The sequence below is a fragment of the Martes martes genome (assembly GCF_963455335.1).
Source record: "Martes martes genome assembly, chromosome: 13".
Classification (NCBI taxonomy): Eukaryota; Metazoa; Chordata; class Mammalia; order Carnivora; family Mustelidae; genus Martes; species Martes martes.
The window spans coordinates 2,589,923-2,606,080 of NC_137901.1; the positions used below are offsets into that span (position 1 = coordinate 2,589,923).

General features: G+C 54.6%; 1 protein-coding gene across 1 annotated transcript in view; it reads right to left on the reverse strand.

Annotated features, from left to right (window-relative positions):
• Positions 1–16,158, reverse strand: part of ZNF236 (zinc finger protein 236) — a 104,861-nt gene that overhangs the window by 71,370 nt on the left and 17,333 nt on the right. The window contains exons 4-9 of the mRNA XM_080821676.1: positions 9,710–9,888; positions 7,000–7,124; positions 6,555–6,727; positions 4,574–4,717; positions 2,817–3,020; positions 1,724–1,952 (exon numbers count right to left, since the gene is read on the reverse strand). Of these exons, the coding sequence (XP_080677802.1) occupies positions 1,724–1,952; positions 2,817–3,020; positions 4,574–4,717; positions 6,555–6,727; positions 7,000–7,124; positions 9,710–9,888 (1,054 nt within the window). The remainder of the gene's footprint in view (positions 1–1,723; positions 1,953–2,816; positions 3,021–4,573; positions 4,718–6,554; positions 6,728–6,999; positions 7,125–9,709; positions 9,889–16,158) is intronic.

Here is a 16,158-nt window from a genome sequence, read left to right on the forward strand (position 1 = left end):
CTTGCACCGTGAGTTCTAGAAACGGTCCCTACATAAATGTGTCCAACTCCCTGAGAAGTTTTCATCAGAAGAAACCTCTTTCTATAGAAATGCGGCCCCAGGAACTCTCACATGAGGGATCCCGGAGAGAAAATGCTGGCTCCGAACTCATCCTGGAGACCGCACCGGATCTGGAATCCGGCAGAGCTGCATAAACGAGCTCAGTGGCGCGTGCGTGTGTTTCACGGACTCAGGCGGCTCCGAAACGAATGGCCGTGACCTCTACACACTCTGCAGGCAGAGCGCGCCCCAGGCAAACCCCGCATCCGTGGACGGTAACCCCACTCTGAACCCCACACCTAACGCTCAGGACGGAGCGCGCCGTCCTCCATGCGGGAGCCACTGCTGCTAGGGATTCCACGGAAGTCAGGGCCGGCCTCCCTCCCGCCTGGAGAAGCCTGAGCCGCCGACAGCCCCTTTGGAGCACCTTCGAGGGTTCCAGCCCAGTGACTAGGGACGCGGCCAGCGCTCCCCCGGCTGGGAACTCCCACCCACTTCCCGGGCGCACGTGAAGCAGGTATTCAAAACCATCGCGAGGTACGTTCTCGGCCAGAAGGCTTCAGAGAGTGAACAGACACATGTGGGAGGGGCGCCCGTCCTCCTCCTTCCTCCCTGGACACCAGGAACAACCAGAGGGTAAACCGCTTCAATCCCATCACCCCGTGCTTGCCCTGGGACGAGGGGCAGATCGAGGGAAAGGGGAGCAGAACCGGCATGGCCTATGGGTGGAAACAAGGGTCTCACAACCACGTCAACACTGAGAGGAGACACGCTCAGGAGTGTCCGCGGCGATGACAGCGTTGGTCATTCCAGGCCTCGCAGCGAGACGGCACTCGCTCCCCAAGACCTGGGAGAAGCAGAACGGTCAGAGTCGCTGAGAAAACACTTCCAGAGGACACTGTTGCCCAAAAGAAGAAACCGATCGCATTCAGGGAAGATGTAGTGAGGCCCGGCCTCGTGTGAGAGCCGCACACGTCAGCCCACGGGGGAGCCAGAGACGAAGAGAATGTATCCAGGCAGACAGCGGTCCAGGCAGGGGACTGCAGGGTCAGAAACACTGCGAGTGCTGCGCGCGCTGAGAGGAGAAAGGGCAGGCCCGAGTGTCCTCTAAGTGTTGCCCTCAGTGGCCACCAGAGCTCTCCGAGACAGCCGGAGGAAGGAGAGGAAGACACTCCCGGCACAGAAAGCCTGTGGGAAGGATGGCCCTGGAGGCGTGCGCCTGTCCGGACAGCGCGGGAGCCCGGCCACACTGTGACGTCAGCTTGCACCCCGAAGTCCAGGGCAGGCCTGGCCGTGTACCCGGGCTAGGGTACCGAGAGCTCACAGGCACCACAGAGCCAGAGGGGAGCGTTGAGGGGAAACGGCCGAGGGTCCGGCCCAGGAGCCGTGCTTACAAGTCAGGAGATGGCAGTGCGGTGGCGAAGCAGGGGACAAAAGTGGCCAGAAGGCAGCCGCGGGAAGGAGCGGCCAAGATGACCCAGTAATAAGCCTGGGGAACTGTCAGGAAGAGATGCCGCTCACAGGGGAAAAAGGCAGCCCAAAGTTTACAACTGCCGAGGTTTTCAAATATCTAACAAGTATGTCGATACTATCAGAACAGTCAACAAACGTATCACCTTCGAAAGAAAAAATAAGCAACACACCCCCCACCTAATGTCTAACCCTTAAAGCACATTCACATTACCAGGTAGAAACGGTGATTTCTTCTTTATGATTTTCTTTTCTTTCTTATCCAACTTCTCTGGGCTTTCTTGTTCTTTTTCCTGCTCTGCATCTGTGGGGTGGGTCTGCTCGCTCGGAGGGTGAGGAGCGTCCAGACTTGGCACCTGCGTGGAGGGCGTCCTGGCGTGGCTGGGGTCGTGAGCGTGCGCGGCAGCTGGAATTGAAGACAGCCCACTGTTTTCTAAGGCTTGCTAAGACAGAACAGAACTAACAGGTTAGCAGGTGGGAGGCCCAGTGCGGCCTGCCAAAATCAATTACAAAGACGCAACACGGCTCTGCCCGGGGTTCTGACTCCGCCCTACGAGCTGTACAACTCTGCCGGGCCAACCACCATTTACAAGCTAGACTTTCGACTCTCTGAAGCCAAAACGTCCCTTCTGGAAACTGACAGCTCACTTCCACCCAAAATACAGTATGGTAACTAAAAGGCATTGGAATTAATTAATTTGACATTTAGAAATCTGACCTTAGACCTCTCTAAACTGATCTGGAATCACCGTGTTAAATTACAGTGGCTTCAACTACCCTTACGTCCTCGGCTCTCAGGCACCCCGAGACTCCTTACACCAACCTGTTACCCCAAAGGCACAGGGAGGCGACAGTTAGTTTTTACAATTGGTCACTAAATAGGGAGGAGAAGGCACACCAGCTCTGCTTGCAAACGAAAGAGCTGAGGCTAAAGCTGGGCCAGCAGAGCAAACTCAGAAAAGCACGCTCTGCCCCGTCTCCTTCCCCTCCTCTCCCACATGGATGCGGCCCGTTCGCACGCTGCTCAGAGAGGCGGACACAGGAGATACAAGGGAGTTCTGAAAGGCCTGTTCTTTTCAACTAAATCACTTGGAGAGAAAATTAAGTTTTAAACTGTTTTTTAAATTTATAGATTAACTGTTCAGAATTCTGCACTGCCCAGGAGCATATTTTGTTCGAAAAGAACGTTTTCGACTGGGACATGTATTTACGGATGATTCCCTTCCTTGGACAAGCCCCGCCTATTCGTTTTCCAGGAACGAAACCCAGGCTCGGGCACGGACCGAGAGCGGGAAGGTGCGCCTCACCTGCAGGATGTCCTGGTTGATGCCTACGGTGATGCTGAGCTGCTGGCCGGGCTGCGGGGGCTGGCTGGACTCCGCGGGCCCCGGCTCTGAGAGCTCCAGCAGCTGCTGGATGACGTCGGTCACGGCCTGGGAGTTCTGCTGGCTCGACGCAGACGTCACGTGGACTTCCGTCTGCTGGAGAGGTAACGTCTGAAACAGCGTGGCCTGAAACGCAGCGACACGGTCATTGAAAATGTAAGAAGTACGTTAATTTGTACTTCAATTTAAAAGAACAAAAACAGAAAGAAAGGAGTAGGCTCATCTTCCTCAGGAGCATTAAAACCCAACAATATCCCAAACACAGATTTTAAATAAAACGCCACACTGATTTTTACACAAAGCACAATATGGGTTCTTAACAAGATTTTATTTATTTGACAGAGATCACAAGTAGGCAGAGAGGCAGGCAGAGAGGGGGAAGCAGGCTCCCCGCTGAGCAGAGAGCCCGATGTGGGGCTCGATCCCAGACCCTGAGACCATGACCTGAGCCGAAGGCAGAGGCTTAACCCACTGAGCCCCCCAGGCGCCCCACAATATGGGTTCTTAAAGGAACGTATTGAATGAACTGTCCCACTACACGTCTCAAAGCTTTCCTGAGTGATAAGAGAGATGATCCGCTCAACGTGGGGGTGTGAGCTCACAGGCCTCACCTTCCCACCTGTCCCGTAAAACACAGAAACAAAAGGGTCACAAAATAAGAGAGAAACCACTGTGGCCAACATAATTCAGGAAACTTGGAAAAAAGAGACCCTGGAAGCATAAATGCTCGGGAAAGCCACAGCCAAGAGCATCCAAGGAGAGACGCGCTCTGACCACCCAGACACTCCGGGTCTGAAGCGCCACACGGAAAGATGGTGGAAGTCAGAGCTGGCACGGTGTGACGCGTGCAGGTAGACACAGGACCCACCCCCCGGGGGCGGATCTACGGCACGGGGACTCCTGCTCCGGAGTAAGGTGAGGAGCCACCTGAAGCTGCCACTGTCAAGAGAAGGGAGAACACGAGCCGTAAACGTGAACGTGATGCTTGAGACTAAACACGAGCTTCCGCGGCGGCGGGAGCAAGTGCCGACGACACCAGCCACCCGCCAGCCAGCTCACAGGCGCGGGCTAACGCGCGGTCCACTCTCCGCGCCAGGACGCGGGCCTCCCCACCAGCTGCGAGGGGCCGAGCGCGAACAGACGAGGCCGCGCTTGAGACTCCCACCAGAGCCCAAACGCAAGCGTGGCGGTGTGTGTCGCATAATTTTACACAGTGTAGTTTCCCAAAAGGGCACAGCCTCAGGAAAACATTCCTACTGTTCCCTCAGACATGGAAAAATATTATTTTTTTAAGAAATATTATTTTAAAAGGATAACTGATTCTTAAGTCATCCCATAGGGATGACGATGATCCAACAGGAATCAACAACAGCACCGCAGGAATCATAGTCTCCTAAATTAATCACTGCGTTTTGGGTGATTTTCACTGGCTCGATGACAGCCCATGCATCAGGACCAGCATCAGGACCAGCTGATACGACTCTGCAGTTTAAAAAGATCAATTCTCCTTCACTCATTGAAAAAGTAAGAAACTCCCTTACTTCTTCCTTTCACCCTAAAGAGAATGCTCGCAGCACCTCTGTGGTACTACATATTCTAAGGAATCTTCCCCCTGTAAGGTCACGACCAAGATGACCGATGTGGCTGCAGGTGCCCCGTGCGGCGCTCGCCGGACGCACCGTTAGCACGTGAGCCGTCTCCGCAGGGCCCGCGGGGTTCTGCGCTCCGCCCATGTGCATCTTGCTGATGTGGGTGTTCAAGCTCCCGAGGCTTTTAAACACACAACTGCACTCTGTACAGTTATACGTGGGGCCATTCTTGACCTTAAAGAACAAAAGAGAAAAAAACCATGTTTTACAATTAACCTTTAGATAAAAATATTTAAATTAGAGCCAATCCTCAGTTACTGTCCATTATAAGCAGCAGAAACAATGTAACCATGTAACATTACTTCTTCTTTCAAACCGGACGCCTCCAAAATCATGACCCAAGTCCTCACGCGCCTTGCCAGTGTGAAATCAATGGAAATTTCAGTCTTTTCTGTAAATTAGAGCGGGTTCGGAAGTAAGAAGACACAGCTTCCAGCTGTCGTAATTTGGTGACGATAAGATGCCTAACTCAGGTTCCCAGTTCCTCAGCGGTGCGCCCGCGTGACCCGGGGTGAGCAGCCGTCTAAGTCTCTGCGCTACGAGCCGCGCCAGGCCGCCCGCCGTGTGAGCGCTCACAGCGGTTCCAGTGCTCCGCACCAGCAACTGCGCTGTACAACCACGGTGAAGCCAATAGGGACCCTAGAGAGGACGGAAATGAAGCGGTGCCTCCAGGCACACAGAAAACGTCTGAACGACTCCGCGGTGATTCCGGCCAGCGCTAGTTGTTCTTATAATGACGCGGGCCGGCTCGATGACACACCGGACTTCTCCAAACAGGGATGTTCTGTTCCTTTCCCAGCACCTTGTCAGGAACCAAATTTAAGGCTTGAGGTTCATCACAGGACTGGACAACATTTACAAACCAGTCCTTAGAGGTCACTGCTGGAACATGGCCGTCTGACCCACTACAGGTCCCAGGGGCTCTCAGGCCGGGAGCCAGGCGAGCACTCCCCTCCTGGAGGGGTGTCCTGGCCTCAGGAGCACGGGCGGGCATCTCACAGGGCGGCTCGGGGGGCCCAGGGAGGTCTCTCTGGGTGCCGCCCAAGTAAACGGCCATCCCGAAGCCATCGTCTGCGCACAGAGGCAGCTCCCCCAGAGTAACGGGCAGAGGCCACGTCTACTCTCCTGAGCTCAAGAGGAAGCCGTGCTCCACACTGTCACTGTCTCCCCATGGGTCTGGCTCTTAGAATATAAAACGAAAAGTAACCCACTGCGTACGGAAGGCTGAATACGTTTACAAACTGCGTGAAGGGTGCAGGGTTTCTTTTATTTCAGTGATACTGAGGGCATTAAGGGAAAAATAAAAAGATACGCATTTACTTTTAAGAATATGAGTCTTCATTCTGCAAAACAGTTACATAAAATGAAACGATCTGTGATAAAAGTGTCTGTGTCGCTTCAACGTTAATGTATAACCTGCAATTAGAATATAAATAAAACACCAAACCAGGAAAGAACAAAAGTTAACCTGCCTAAGAGAAATACTTGCAGACGTTCTAAAAATCAGTACGTTCTGCAGACAACAAGGAACGGCAAACATCGGTCTCACCACGGTAGCTCGCGCCGAGGGAAGTACGCGGAGCGGCGCTCTGGCTGATAAAAGACGTATATGAGGCCATCGGTGAGTTTAGCAGTAGTAACAGGAAGAGGAAAAACACTTTTTTTCCCTCAATTCATTTCTGGTCTCAGTTTCTCAGACCTGATAGTGTCTGTGTTCCAAGTCTGCTAAAGGGATGAGGTGTTACCAGACCGATGGCTGGTAAATGACAAGGGCAGCGTGATCGTTTCTAAACCTTTATTTGTCAAAGCCGTAACAGCATCCGTAAGACCATGAAGAGATAACATGTAGTTCTCCCCCTGGTAAACCAAAAAGGTGTCTAGAGAGAGATACGTGTCTGCTTCTTGTTTGACACAAACCGTCAATCTGCATTTCAAAACCTCGGGCTCCCGCATGTACCCCGGAGCCGTCTACCGCACCCGGGAGCACCACAGACCCGAGAGCGATGTTTACCTCAGAGTGGACTCTCTGCACGTGGGACTGGAGATTCCCTTTCTGAGAAAAGGCAGCAGGACAGAAGGCACAGGCGTGGGGTTTTTCACCTGTATGCTTGATCATGTGCGTCTGCAGGGCCCCCTTCTGGTTAAAAGCCTTCCCACATTCGCTACATTTAAACGGCCTTTCACCTGGAGAGGGAGAGACACCATCAAAATATATTTCCACATGTGTGAACACCTGACGGATTAAAAGAGACATAGATCTCCCCCAAACCCAAGACCCCAAACCCACCTGTCCAGACAGAGCGCCACCCAGGCTCAGACTCCCGCATGCGACTGCCCACTCCAGCGTCACCAAGCAAAGGACAGAGTATGGCCTCCCAGGTCTCGCCAGCTCAGAGGCACATGTTCTCTCCTCTGAGCCATATCGTACACGGCCCCCGAGCGAGCGTGCTTCATACCTGTGTGTATCCTAACGTGCCGAGTTAACTGACTGGGCTTTTGAAACGTCTTTCCACAGTGTGGGCATGAATACGTGAATCCACTCCTGTCCACGTTCCGATTGTAAGACCGTGTACTCGATACCCTGGTGTGACACGGGAGGAAAACGTTCATGAAGGTGTCTCCTCTGTGTCACACGCTCAGAATTAAAATGCAGTCAGCACGTGCGGCTGATTGGCGGTGAGAACACAGGCTAGGAGACATCCGCCCCACAGGAGCGTGCGTCTCCGCAGACACAGACGTGCAGCTGCTCTGTGTGTTCGGTACCATAAAATTCATGTTTCCCCAACTACGGGGCGAGAAACTTTGTTTTCTTGCAGGGGAGAGGTGAGACCGTCCCTTCTGGACACAGCTCCACCTGTGGTCCTCGGACGTAAAGACGTGTGTGCGTGCGAGCCCACCTGCCGCGCCCCGCGTCCTCCTCCGGCCTCCCTGCTCTCAACACCACCTGCAGGCTGACGATCTCAAAGTCCTCCCTCTGGCAACCCTGACACCAGCCCTACGCATCCCCCCCTCGCCGCAACACCCCCCCCCCCCGGCCTGACGGCTCTGCACTCTGCTCCCTGGGGGCTGCGAGCTCATGGGAACCGAATAGGGCTCTGTTCTCCCCCGACCTGCTGCCCTCCCGGAGCGGAAAACAGCACCCCCAGTCGGGCTTAAACCTCAGGAGTCGCCCAGATTCTCTCTCTCTCTCACCCCTGGCGTCAAGTCCATCTTCAAAAGTTACTGATTCCACTCAAAATACCGCCGGAGACACTCCGGCCTCTCCCGCTCTCCAATCTTCAGACTGGCCCCGCCTGCTGTGATGGTTCACGGGCCTCCCTGCCCCAGTGCCGCCCCCCAGCAGCCACGCCACAGGGGAAGCTGGGACAGGCTTCCCACTAGCCTTGGGATCAGCCCTCAGCCCCGGGGCCCTGCCTTCTTCACACGCGGCGCCGGCTCCCCCGCAGCGGGCTCCCCAGCGCCAGCCTCCTTTCTGCTTTCAAACGCAGAGAAAACGCACGGCAGGGGGCTGTGCCAAGGCCTCTGCCTCTGCCGCAACCCCCTTCCTCCCGCAGGGCCCTCCTCCTTTCGGACACCCCCCTCAGCGCCTAACACAGCCCGCTCACCAGCCTGCCCGCCCTCCTGGCACTGCCCCAGGGCAATCCAGTTCTGCGTCCCTCTCCGCACGAGCACTCCCTGAAACCTTCCCACTGACTTATCTCTCTGAGAAACCAGCAGGACATGAGGACGAGGCTATGTGTCTGGCCCATCCCTCCGGCCCAGAAGGGCCATAAGCCAGCGGGGCCGGCTGCATGCTGACCACCTGGATGCCATTCATCATCTCTCCAAAACCCTCGGACACACACCCAACCTGCTGTGCTCAAACTCCACCCAGGTAGGAACCCAGTGTGCGGGAGCACTCGCAGCGTGGTCTGGGCACCGCTAGCCGAGGGTGGGCAAAGTGGGGGGGTGGGGAGGCAGGCTGGCCCCGCGGGGGGCGCAGTCCACGCCGCTCACAAGCGCCTAACAGGGTAAATGAATCCTACAGAGCCTTCCCGGGTCTGTGCGTGGCATTAGCTGGTGTGGAAACTGCTGCCGTGCTTGTGGCCGCTGCTCGGGAGCGCACGACTCGCAGGCTCGTCCACGAGCGACAGCAGACACACTGTCCGCTCACGGGCGCACCTGGGGCCAGAAGGCACTTTGCCTTTTGTTTCACTAAGAAAATGAAGTTTTGATAAAAATATATCATCAGGAATAAACCAAATACGAAACTCAGGAAGACACGTTAAGTTCTACTAGAAATAAGTGCATGTATGTATTCAAATATGGTCACACTTGTTCAAATCATGAGCTCGAAAACCAGGCAATTCGGGTCTAAATCCTGAAGCTTGAAACCTCCGAGCTGTAAAACTGTGGGAAAGTGACTCGGTCCTGTACCTAGAGCTTTCCACCCACAAAGTGGGGACACAAAGTCTCCTGGTCTGACAGCGCTGCCTGCAGTGACCACATTTTCCTCACACACATTCACGGACACACTAAGCGCAGCGTCGGGAACGCAGAGCTTCTGAACAGGGAGTGGAGACACACCAGTTTGTTAAACGGGCTGCCCCGGCCCCTGTGGACCTGCTTCTCACAGCTCAAGACCTACCTGGGGAAACGTTCGGCCAGCACCCTGTCCTACAACCTTGAACACTGCGCGACTGCTAGAGAGTTCTACCCCCGCAGCCTGATGCTTTCGAAGCCTGAGCCGCTCTTCGTCCGCTCCCAGGCCGGCGCGTCCGAACAGCTGTCCCAACACCACGCCAGATCAGCCGCCGCTGCGCTGCTATTTCTTTCTTTTTTTATTTTTTTAATGTGCGGCATATGGTAACTCTATCCTATCTTTTTTTTTAAAGATTATTTATTTATTTGACAGAGAGAGAGAGGTCACAAGTAGGCAGAGAGGCAGGCAGAGAGAGGGGGAAGCAGGCTCCCCGCTGAGCAGAGAGCCCGACGTGGGGCTCGATCCCAGGATCCTGAGATCATGACCTGAGCCGAAGGCAGAGGGTTTAACCCACTGAGCCACCCAGGTGCCCATGCGCCGCTATTTTTGGAGCAGATGGCATACTGAAGCCACCCCAGGCAAGTGCACCCGCCGTTAACACAGGGCACAGACTTCTCTTCCCAAGCCCAAGCAGAGGCTCGCACCTGATCTTGTAGTGAGTCTTCGCGTGCTCCTTCAGCTGGGAGGGCGTCTCGAAGTCCTTCCCGCAGGCCTTGCAGGCGTGCGGCCGGCCGCCGGCCAGCTCCTGCCGGTGCTCCTCCATGTGCGTGGCCAGCTGGCTCTGCAGGGCGAACTCATCCCCGCACTCAGAGCAGATGAGACTCTGCAAAAGACAAGCCCAGCCCTGAGCGGAGGGAACGCTTCGAAACGGGGACGTCCTCAAAGAACAGGTGCGCAAGCAGCCGGTACCCGGATGGCACTCTCCTCTGGAACACGCGCTCCTCTCACTCTCCAAGAAAGCGTCACCGTGTCCAAATATGCTTCTGGGAAAACCATCCTGACCGGAAGAGAGAGCAGCCCAGGGAAGCAAGCGGCTGCGAGAGCCGGCCGCCATGGGGCACGCACGGGCATGGTGCGCACCTGTGCGGACGGAACGTGCGAGAAGCAGAGGGACGACGCCACAGAAGGGTCCGGACAGAGCTCAGATTAGGACGAGTCTGGAGACTACCGTGACATAAAACCCCAGCCAATAAACCTCTGAACGGAAACACTATCACGGTCGCGGCCTGTTTCACAGACGCCTCCCAGGGAGGCCAGGGCCCCCGCCCGGACACGGTCTGCCCCGCGCTGGACACCGGCGCGGCCCAAACGCGCCGTGGAAAAAGCACAGAACACACACGGGACCGCAAAGACTTACTGCGAAAAGCAAAGAACGTAAAACAGCTCAATTTTAATATGTGAATAATATTTCCGATACAGTTTCAAAATAAATATATTAAAATAAAATTCATTTCATCTTTTTTTTTTTTTACTTTCTTAATATGGCTACTATAGATTTTCAACGACTCCTTTGTCCATTAGGTAACAACTGTCCGTGTGTCCTGGAGTTGGGCCGGTTCAGGACGAGCTGCGGCCTCCGAGTGCTCACCATGGGGAAGTCACAGCACCTGCCCCCACAGGGCACCAGAAAGTCACATAGAGCAGCACACGGAAGACGCTCAACAGAGAGCAGGGCCCGGACAGAGGGCCCAGCGGGAGGAGCCGCTGGCGGAAGACGGCACTGCAGGGGCTGCCTCAGACTCTGCCGTACGGGCTTTTAAACCATCCCCGACAGACTGTCCAAACGGAGGAAAAATGAGTGTAACCTGTCAGTGAGCAGACACTGTCATTTCCAAATAACAACAAAACAGATAAAATAAATTCTATGTTAATATATTTTATTTGGAAAATATATCCAAAATATTATTCACATATTTGAAGTTATTGAGCTTTTCTTCCATCAGACTTTCTTCCAATCCCTGCACATAACAGCCCTGTAAATGTTAGTAAACCCCATTAAAATGAGTAATTCATCAATAATGAGAGGCATCCTTGGCAAAAAAAAAGACGAGCTAAAGGGAGTATTCTGAGCAATCCAATGATTTCAATGCAAATAACTTTGTTGGTATTATTATAGAATAATTTAAGGAAATAATGAGCTACTAAATTGTCAGCATCTTGTTGATAACAAAGAAAATTCTTTTTAGGAAACTGTCAAAAAGAAAAAAATGCCTAACAAAATTTGCTGCCTCTCTTTAAAAAAAAAAAGAACTCCTAAATTTGTATGGTAAAATATTCATCTTTGCTCAGGACTGCACTGGGTGTCCCTTCTTGTAACTGTAAAATAAAACTTGGTTCCCCCGACCTGTCCTGTCCTCCCCTTACTATTTTATTGTTCTGGCCCTGGTGCATCCTTTTTCCTTACTTTTTTACCCAATGATCGGATCAGAGTATTTCAGGAGGTACCCACACTTGTCCCTTCTCAGGGCACAGCTCACTCCCTTGGCAAAAGCAAGCGCAAGCCCCCGGGGACACAAGGAAACCAGCTCGTGGTGGAGAGCGGAGAGTGTCGTCTCTGTCTCTGCTTCACGCCCAGAGAGCCCCGGGAGCCCGGACGTGCCTCCCATCCGCTCCGGCAGCTGGCCACCCTGGAGGGAGCCGAGCAAGGGGCCCCACACCTTGCTGCCTCGCCGACAGCTAAAGGACATGCCCCTGTCCTGCGTTCTCCATACTCAGAGCGACGTCTCTCCTCAAGGCTACAAGCAGTGACTGCCTCCTCCCCTAGAACAGATCCGTGGGATAATTTCCATCACGGACGAGTGACAAGCAGAACTCGTCAAGGGAATACACGGCATTCTGGTCAGCCCCCATCTTGCTGAAGGTCTCATTTCTACAGGTCAGAGTTTAAAATACAATAGAAACTAACGGCTGCGAGCCTGCCCCCCCGTAACACCTGTCCTTCTGGCTCCCCACGGGGGCCACCGCGTGACCTTCCCAGCGGCCCCATCTCTGAGACCCTCAGCTGCACCGTCCACACGTAGCAGCGAACATCCCCTCCGGGCCTCCTCAGGAGCCTCTGGGTTCCCCGTGCCACGGCCAAGCCCTCAACTGAGTTAAGTTCAGTACCTTTTTCCACTGTAATTTCCATTTGGTTCTTCTCGCTTCAGGTTCATTTTTTTGTTTGTTTCAAAACAATTCACAGAGCAATTTTATGGTGACTGCTTTAAAATCTTTGCCAACTAATTCCAACATCGGGGTCCCTTCAGTGTGGGAATCTGCCATCTTTTCTCGATGCCGTTGGAACTACCGTGGTTCTCGGTCTGCTGAGTGATCTTCAGCCGGACCCTGAGCGCTTGGAGTGCTACCCTGGGAGCCTCCAGACCAGACGGCAGTCCCTCCGCCCAGATGCAGCCGGGGACCTCGTCGGGGGGAGGCCCACTGCAGGTCCCGCGGCCCTGGCGCAGAACGCACCGGGCGCACCCGCCCGTCCTGCGCCGTCCAGTTAACTCTCCCTGCCGTCAGGTGCCCTGAGGCTCAGCTCCCCGCCGGGGCCGGCAGAGTCCGAGCGCTGCCTGCTTCCGGACACAGCGTGAGAGGGCAGCTTCCCACCTCGCTCTGCTGACACCATCAGGCAGGGGAGCCTGGGTGCCACCTCCTTCTGCCCGGAGACGGATGCAAGACGAGCTCCGCACTTACCCCGCGGGCACGGGATCAGAGGGCCATCCGTTTCTGAGGACTGGGGGCAGGAGGGGACGGAGGGTCACTCGCAGCCCTGCTGAGCAGTTTTCCAGCTGGTATGTGGCTGAGGGAGGGTGGGCATTGTCAAAAAGATTTTCTGGGGGCCCCTGGGTGGCTCAGTGGGTTAAGCCTCTGCCTTCGGCTCAGGTCATGATCTCGGGGTCCTGGGATCGAGCCCCGCGTCGTGCTCTCTGCTCAGCAGGGAGCCTGCTTCACCCCCACCCCCACCTGCCTCTCTGCCTACTTGTGATCTCTGTCAAATAAATAAATAAAATATTTAAAAAAAAAAAAAGGATTTTCCGTTGCAAACCACTCTTTGGCCAGTTTTGGCTAAGGGGAAGCAGCTTTCCTCGAAGCATTTTTACGTCTGTGCCTGTTGGCAGAAGGCTACAGGTTTCTCCAGCAACGGGTGTGCGCGAGGGAAAGAACCCCAGTTAACCGAGGGCCGCACCGCTCCTGGGCCGGCCCTCTTCCCGCCTCCCCCAGCCCTCCATCAGCGGGTTATGCTCTCACTGGCGGCGGAGTGGGGCGGGGCGGGGGGGCCTCTGTGTCGGCTGGGCTCTTCCAGGTCAGTTCTGCATGTGACCGGAGCTCAGGGATCTTCCTGTATTACTAACACCATATTCAGACCAAGTCGCTGAGAAATAAAACATGCCAAACAGAGAAAGGTAGCCAAAACTGTATTGTTTTAACAAACGTGGGGAAGACTGATAATCGTGTTCCAATATCTACTTTTTTCTTACCCGGGAACACATCTCCTCGTGGAGCACACAGCTCTCCGACTCAAAACACTACCGCCCACCACCCAGTGTGAGGACTGTGTGCTCCCGCGTGCGGACCAGGCCTCGCAGAAGCGTGGCCTCTCCCTCCTCCTTTTCATTGAGCCACAGGACAAAGGGGCGATTCAGAGAGAGAGGAGGGCAGGTGGGGTCCCGGGCAGCCTGAGAGGGCATAGCGGCCTTACCAGCAAAGAACTAAACGAGGCCACACAGGAGACAGAGGCAAACTCTGAACCTGGGCCCTAACACGACCCTTTCAGAAAAGAGCGCTCTAATTTTCACACCAGGCCAATGTATTTTCACATCTGAAAGAGCAAAGCCATTTTGCTTCTGGCCCTGGAAAACCCCTGTCAGGAACTCCTGCCCGGCGTGGGGTGATGGAATCAGGGGACTGAGTATCTCTCCCCAGCCTCCAGAAACTTCTCCTGGCAGCAGATGCCGTGGCCAAGACAGGGCATCCACACTCCTCCCACCACCTGCTGCGGACCCTGGCTCCACTGAAGCCCTCTGTTCGCCACCTACTGTCCCATGATCACCCAGGGTCTGAGAGATCAGAGTCTTTCAGACTCAAAGAGAAGAAAGAGAAGACAGGATAGCAAGACTGATAGAAGCGCGACGTCTACATCTCCGGAAATACTGCTCCTCAAAGATCTTTTTAGGAAAAAAAAGAGTCAGGATGGAACATTGATGTCCTCACACCCGTGACAGTGAAAGGCAAAGACAGCGGGGGTGTCAGCGATGACACTGAGGGTCAGGTGACACTAGATGACGTCATAGCACAGCTTCAAACCACAGAAACTGGACACCAGCAAAGGACCATCATCAGAGGGAAGGACGGACGGTGAGCTCCGGCTGGAGGATCAACATGGGAAAGAAGACGGGCGAAGTGTGTGGACGAGAAAATATAATGGAGGGAAGATTCTAAAACGAACGTCCAAGAAAGTAAGAACTGCTGGAAATGATGAATTCCCGCTATTCCCCTGCCCCGCCACGTGGACAGTCACGGCGGATTTAGAAGGCAGCTCCAAAGTGGCAGCGCAGTGAGTGGCAGGGTGCCACGAGGGGACAGCCACCACACCCGCCAGGGGGCCCAAGAGAGCAGCCCCACACCCGCACCCCGGGTTCACCTCGTTGTGCTCCCAGCGCAGACCCCACGTCCCCACTGTCCTGACGCCTTCCTCACGCCATCACACGAGCTGCACACACGCCGAGCTGGCGGCCCGTGTCCCCTGCTCCGATCAGATTCTGCTCCCGTCCCCCCGCAGGCGGCCGCTCCCAGCTCCAGCGCCCGCTGTCTTCACCCAGCGTCTCCACTGCCCAGCGACGGCCGAGGCCGCAGCAGGACAGACACACCGCGGAGCCGGGGGCGCCGGCCCCCTCAGGGGAGATGTGAGCCTGAGAACCTCTGTGAGGGCGGGTTTGGGGGTCACCACGGGGAAGGCAGGGCGTAGCGACCCTCCACATGCACTGGGGCACCCCGGGCGTAGAGGCTGTACGGGCCCGATCCACGTGGGGCAGCTTCTCACAGGGCTGCTAAGTGAGTCAGACAAGGACCTGCTGGGCTGCGGGGCCCAGAGGTCTGAACACGAACAAAAACCACCCTCAGGCTGGGCCGGAGTAGGAAAGCTCCTGACCCGGCGCGGACCCGCCACCGCCCAGTGGGAGCCCCTCGGGCCTCTGAGCACGACCCACCGCAGCGAGGGCCGTTCTGGGGTCTGAGAGGGCTCTGTGATCGGGAGGGTTCGAAGGTCACGGAGCACGGGAGGGTGCGCGGCAGGGTGTGTGGCAGGGACGGCAGGGGTGGTGTCTGGCGACGTTTGTAACTCAATCCAGGTAAAGGATTCACCGTTCCCGAGTATTCACTGCACTGACTTTTCAAGAGCAAAATTTCTCGAAACAAGAAGGGGGATATGCCATCACTACATACGGCGATGACTTATAATGAAAAGCAGCTGTTTTATTTTAGAACTCCCCCACACACATGCTAGCGAAAACAAAAATTCTTATTACTACTTGTAGACAGGGCCACACAGCTGAAAGCCCAAAGAGAATCTGGCAGGACGGCAGGCGACAAATCTAACATAAAAACACTCCTCTCCTGTAGACAAATGACAAACACCCAACAGAAAGGCCCCTGAAAAAAAAAAAAAAAAAAAAAAAAAAAAAAAAAAAAGAAAGGCCCCTGAAATGGCATCAATAAAAATCCTAGAACCGTTTAGAACTTAAATAACATACAGAATCCACAAGAACAAAACAGTACTAAGATTTTTTTGTTTTGGGGGGGTTTTTTGGTGGCAGCAAAGCAAGGTTTATTGACCAACAGTAAAGTGATACAAGCTCCCGAGGAGGGAGGGACCTGAGAGCATCGCCAACGAGAGCTTCTAAGTCTGGGGTTCGATCTGATTAACCCTCCCTGCGCCCGTCATCCAGTCAGGTGTTTGCCATCTACCTATCATGTGGGAAAGGGGGGACGGCTATGGAGGTGTTTCAACCATGAAGATTCCGTACTGTAAACATACACAACTTCCCCTGTAACAATCTAAGAATTTAATTCAAAGTGAAAATACCAACTGATTTTTAAAAGAGGCAAAATTCTA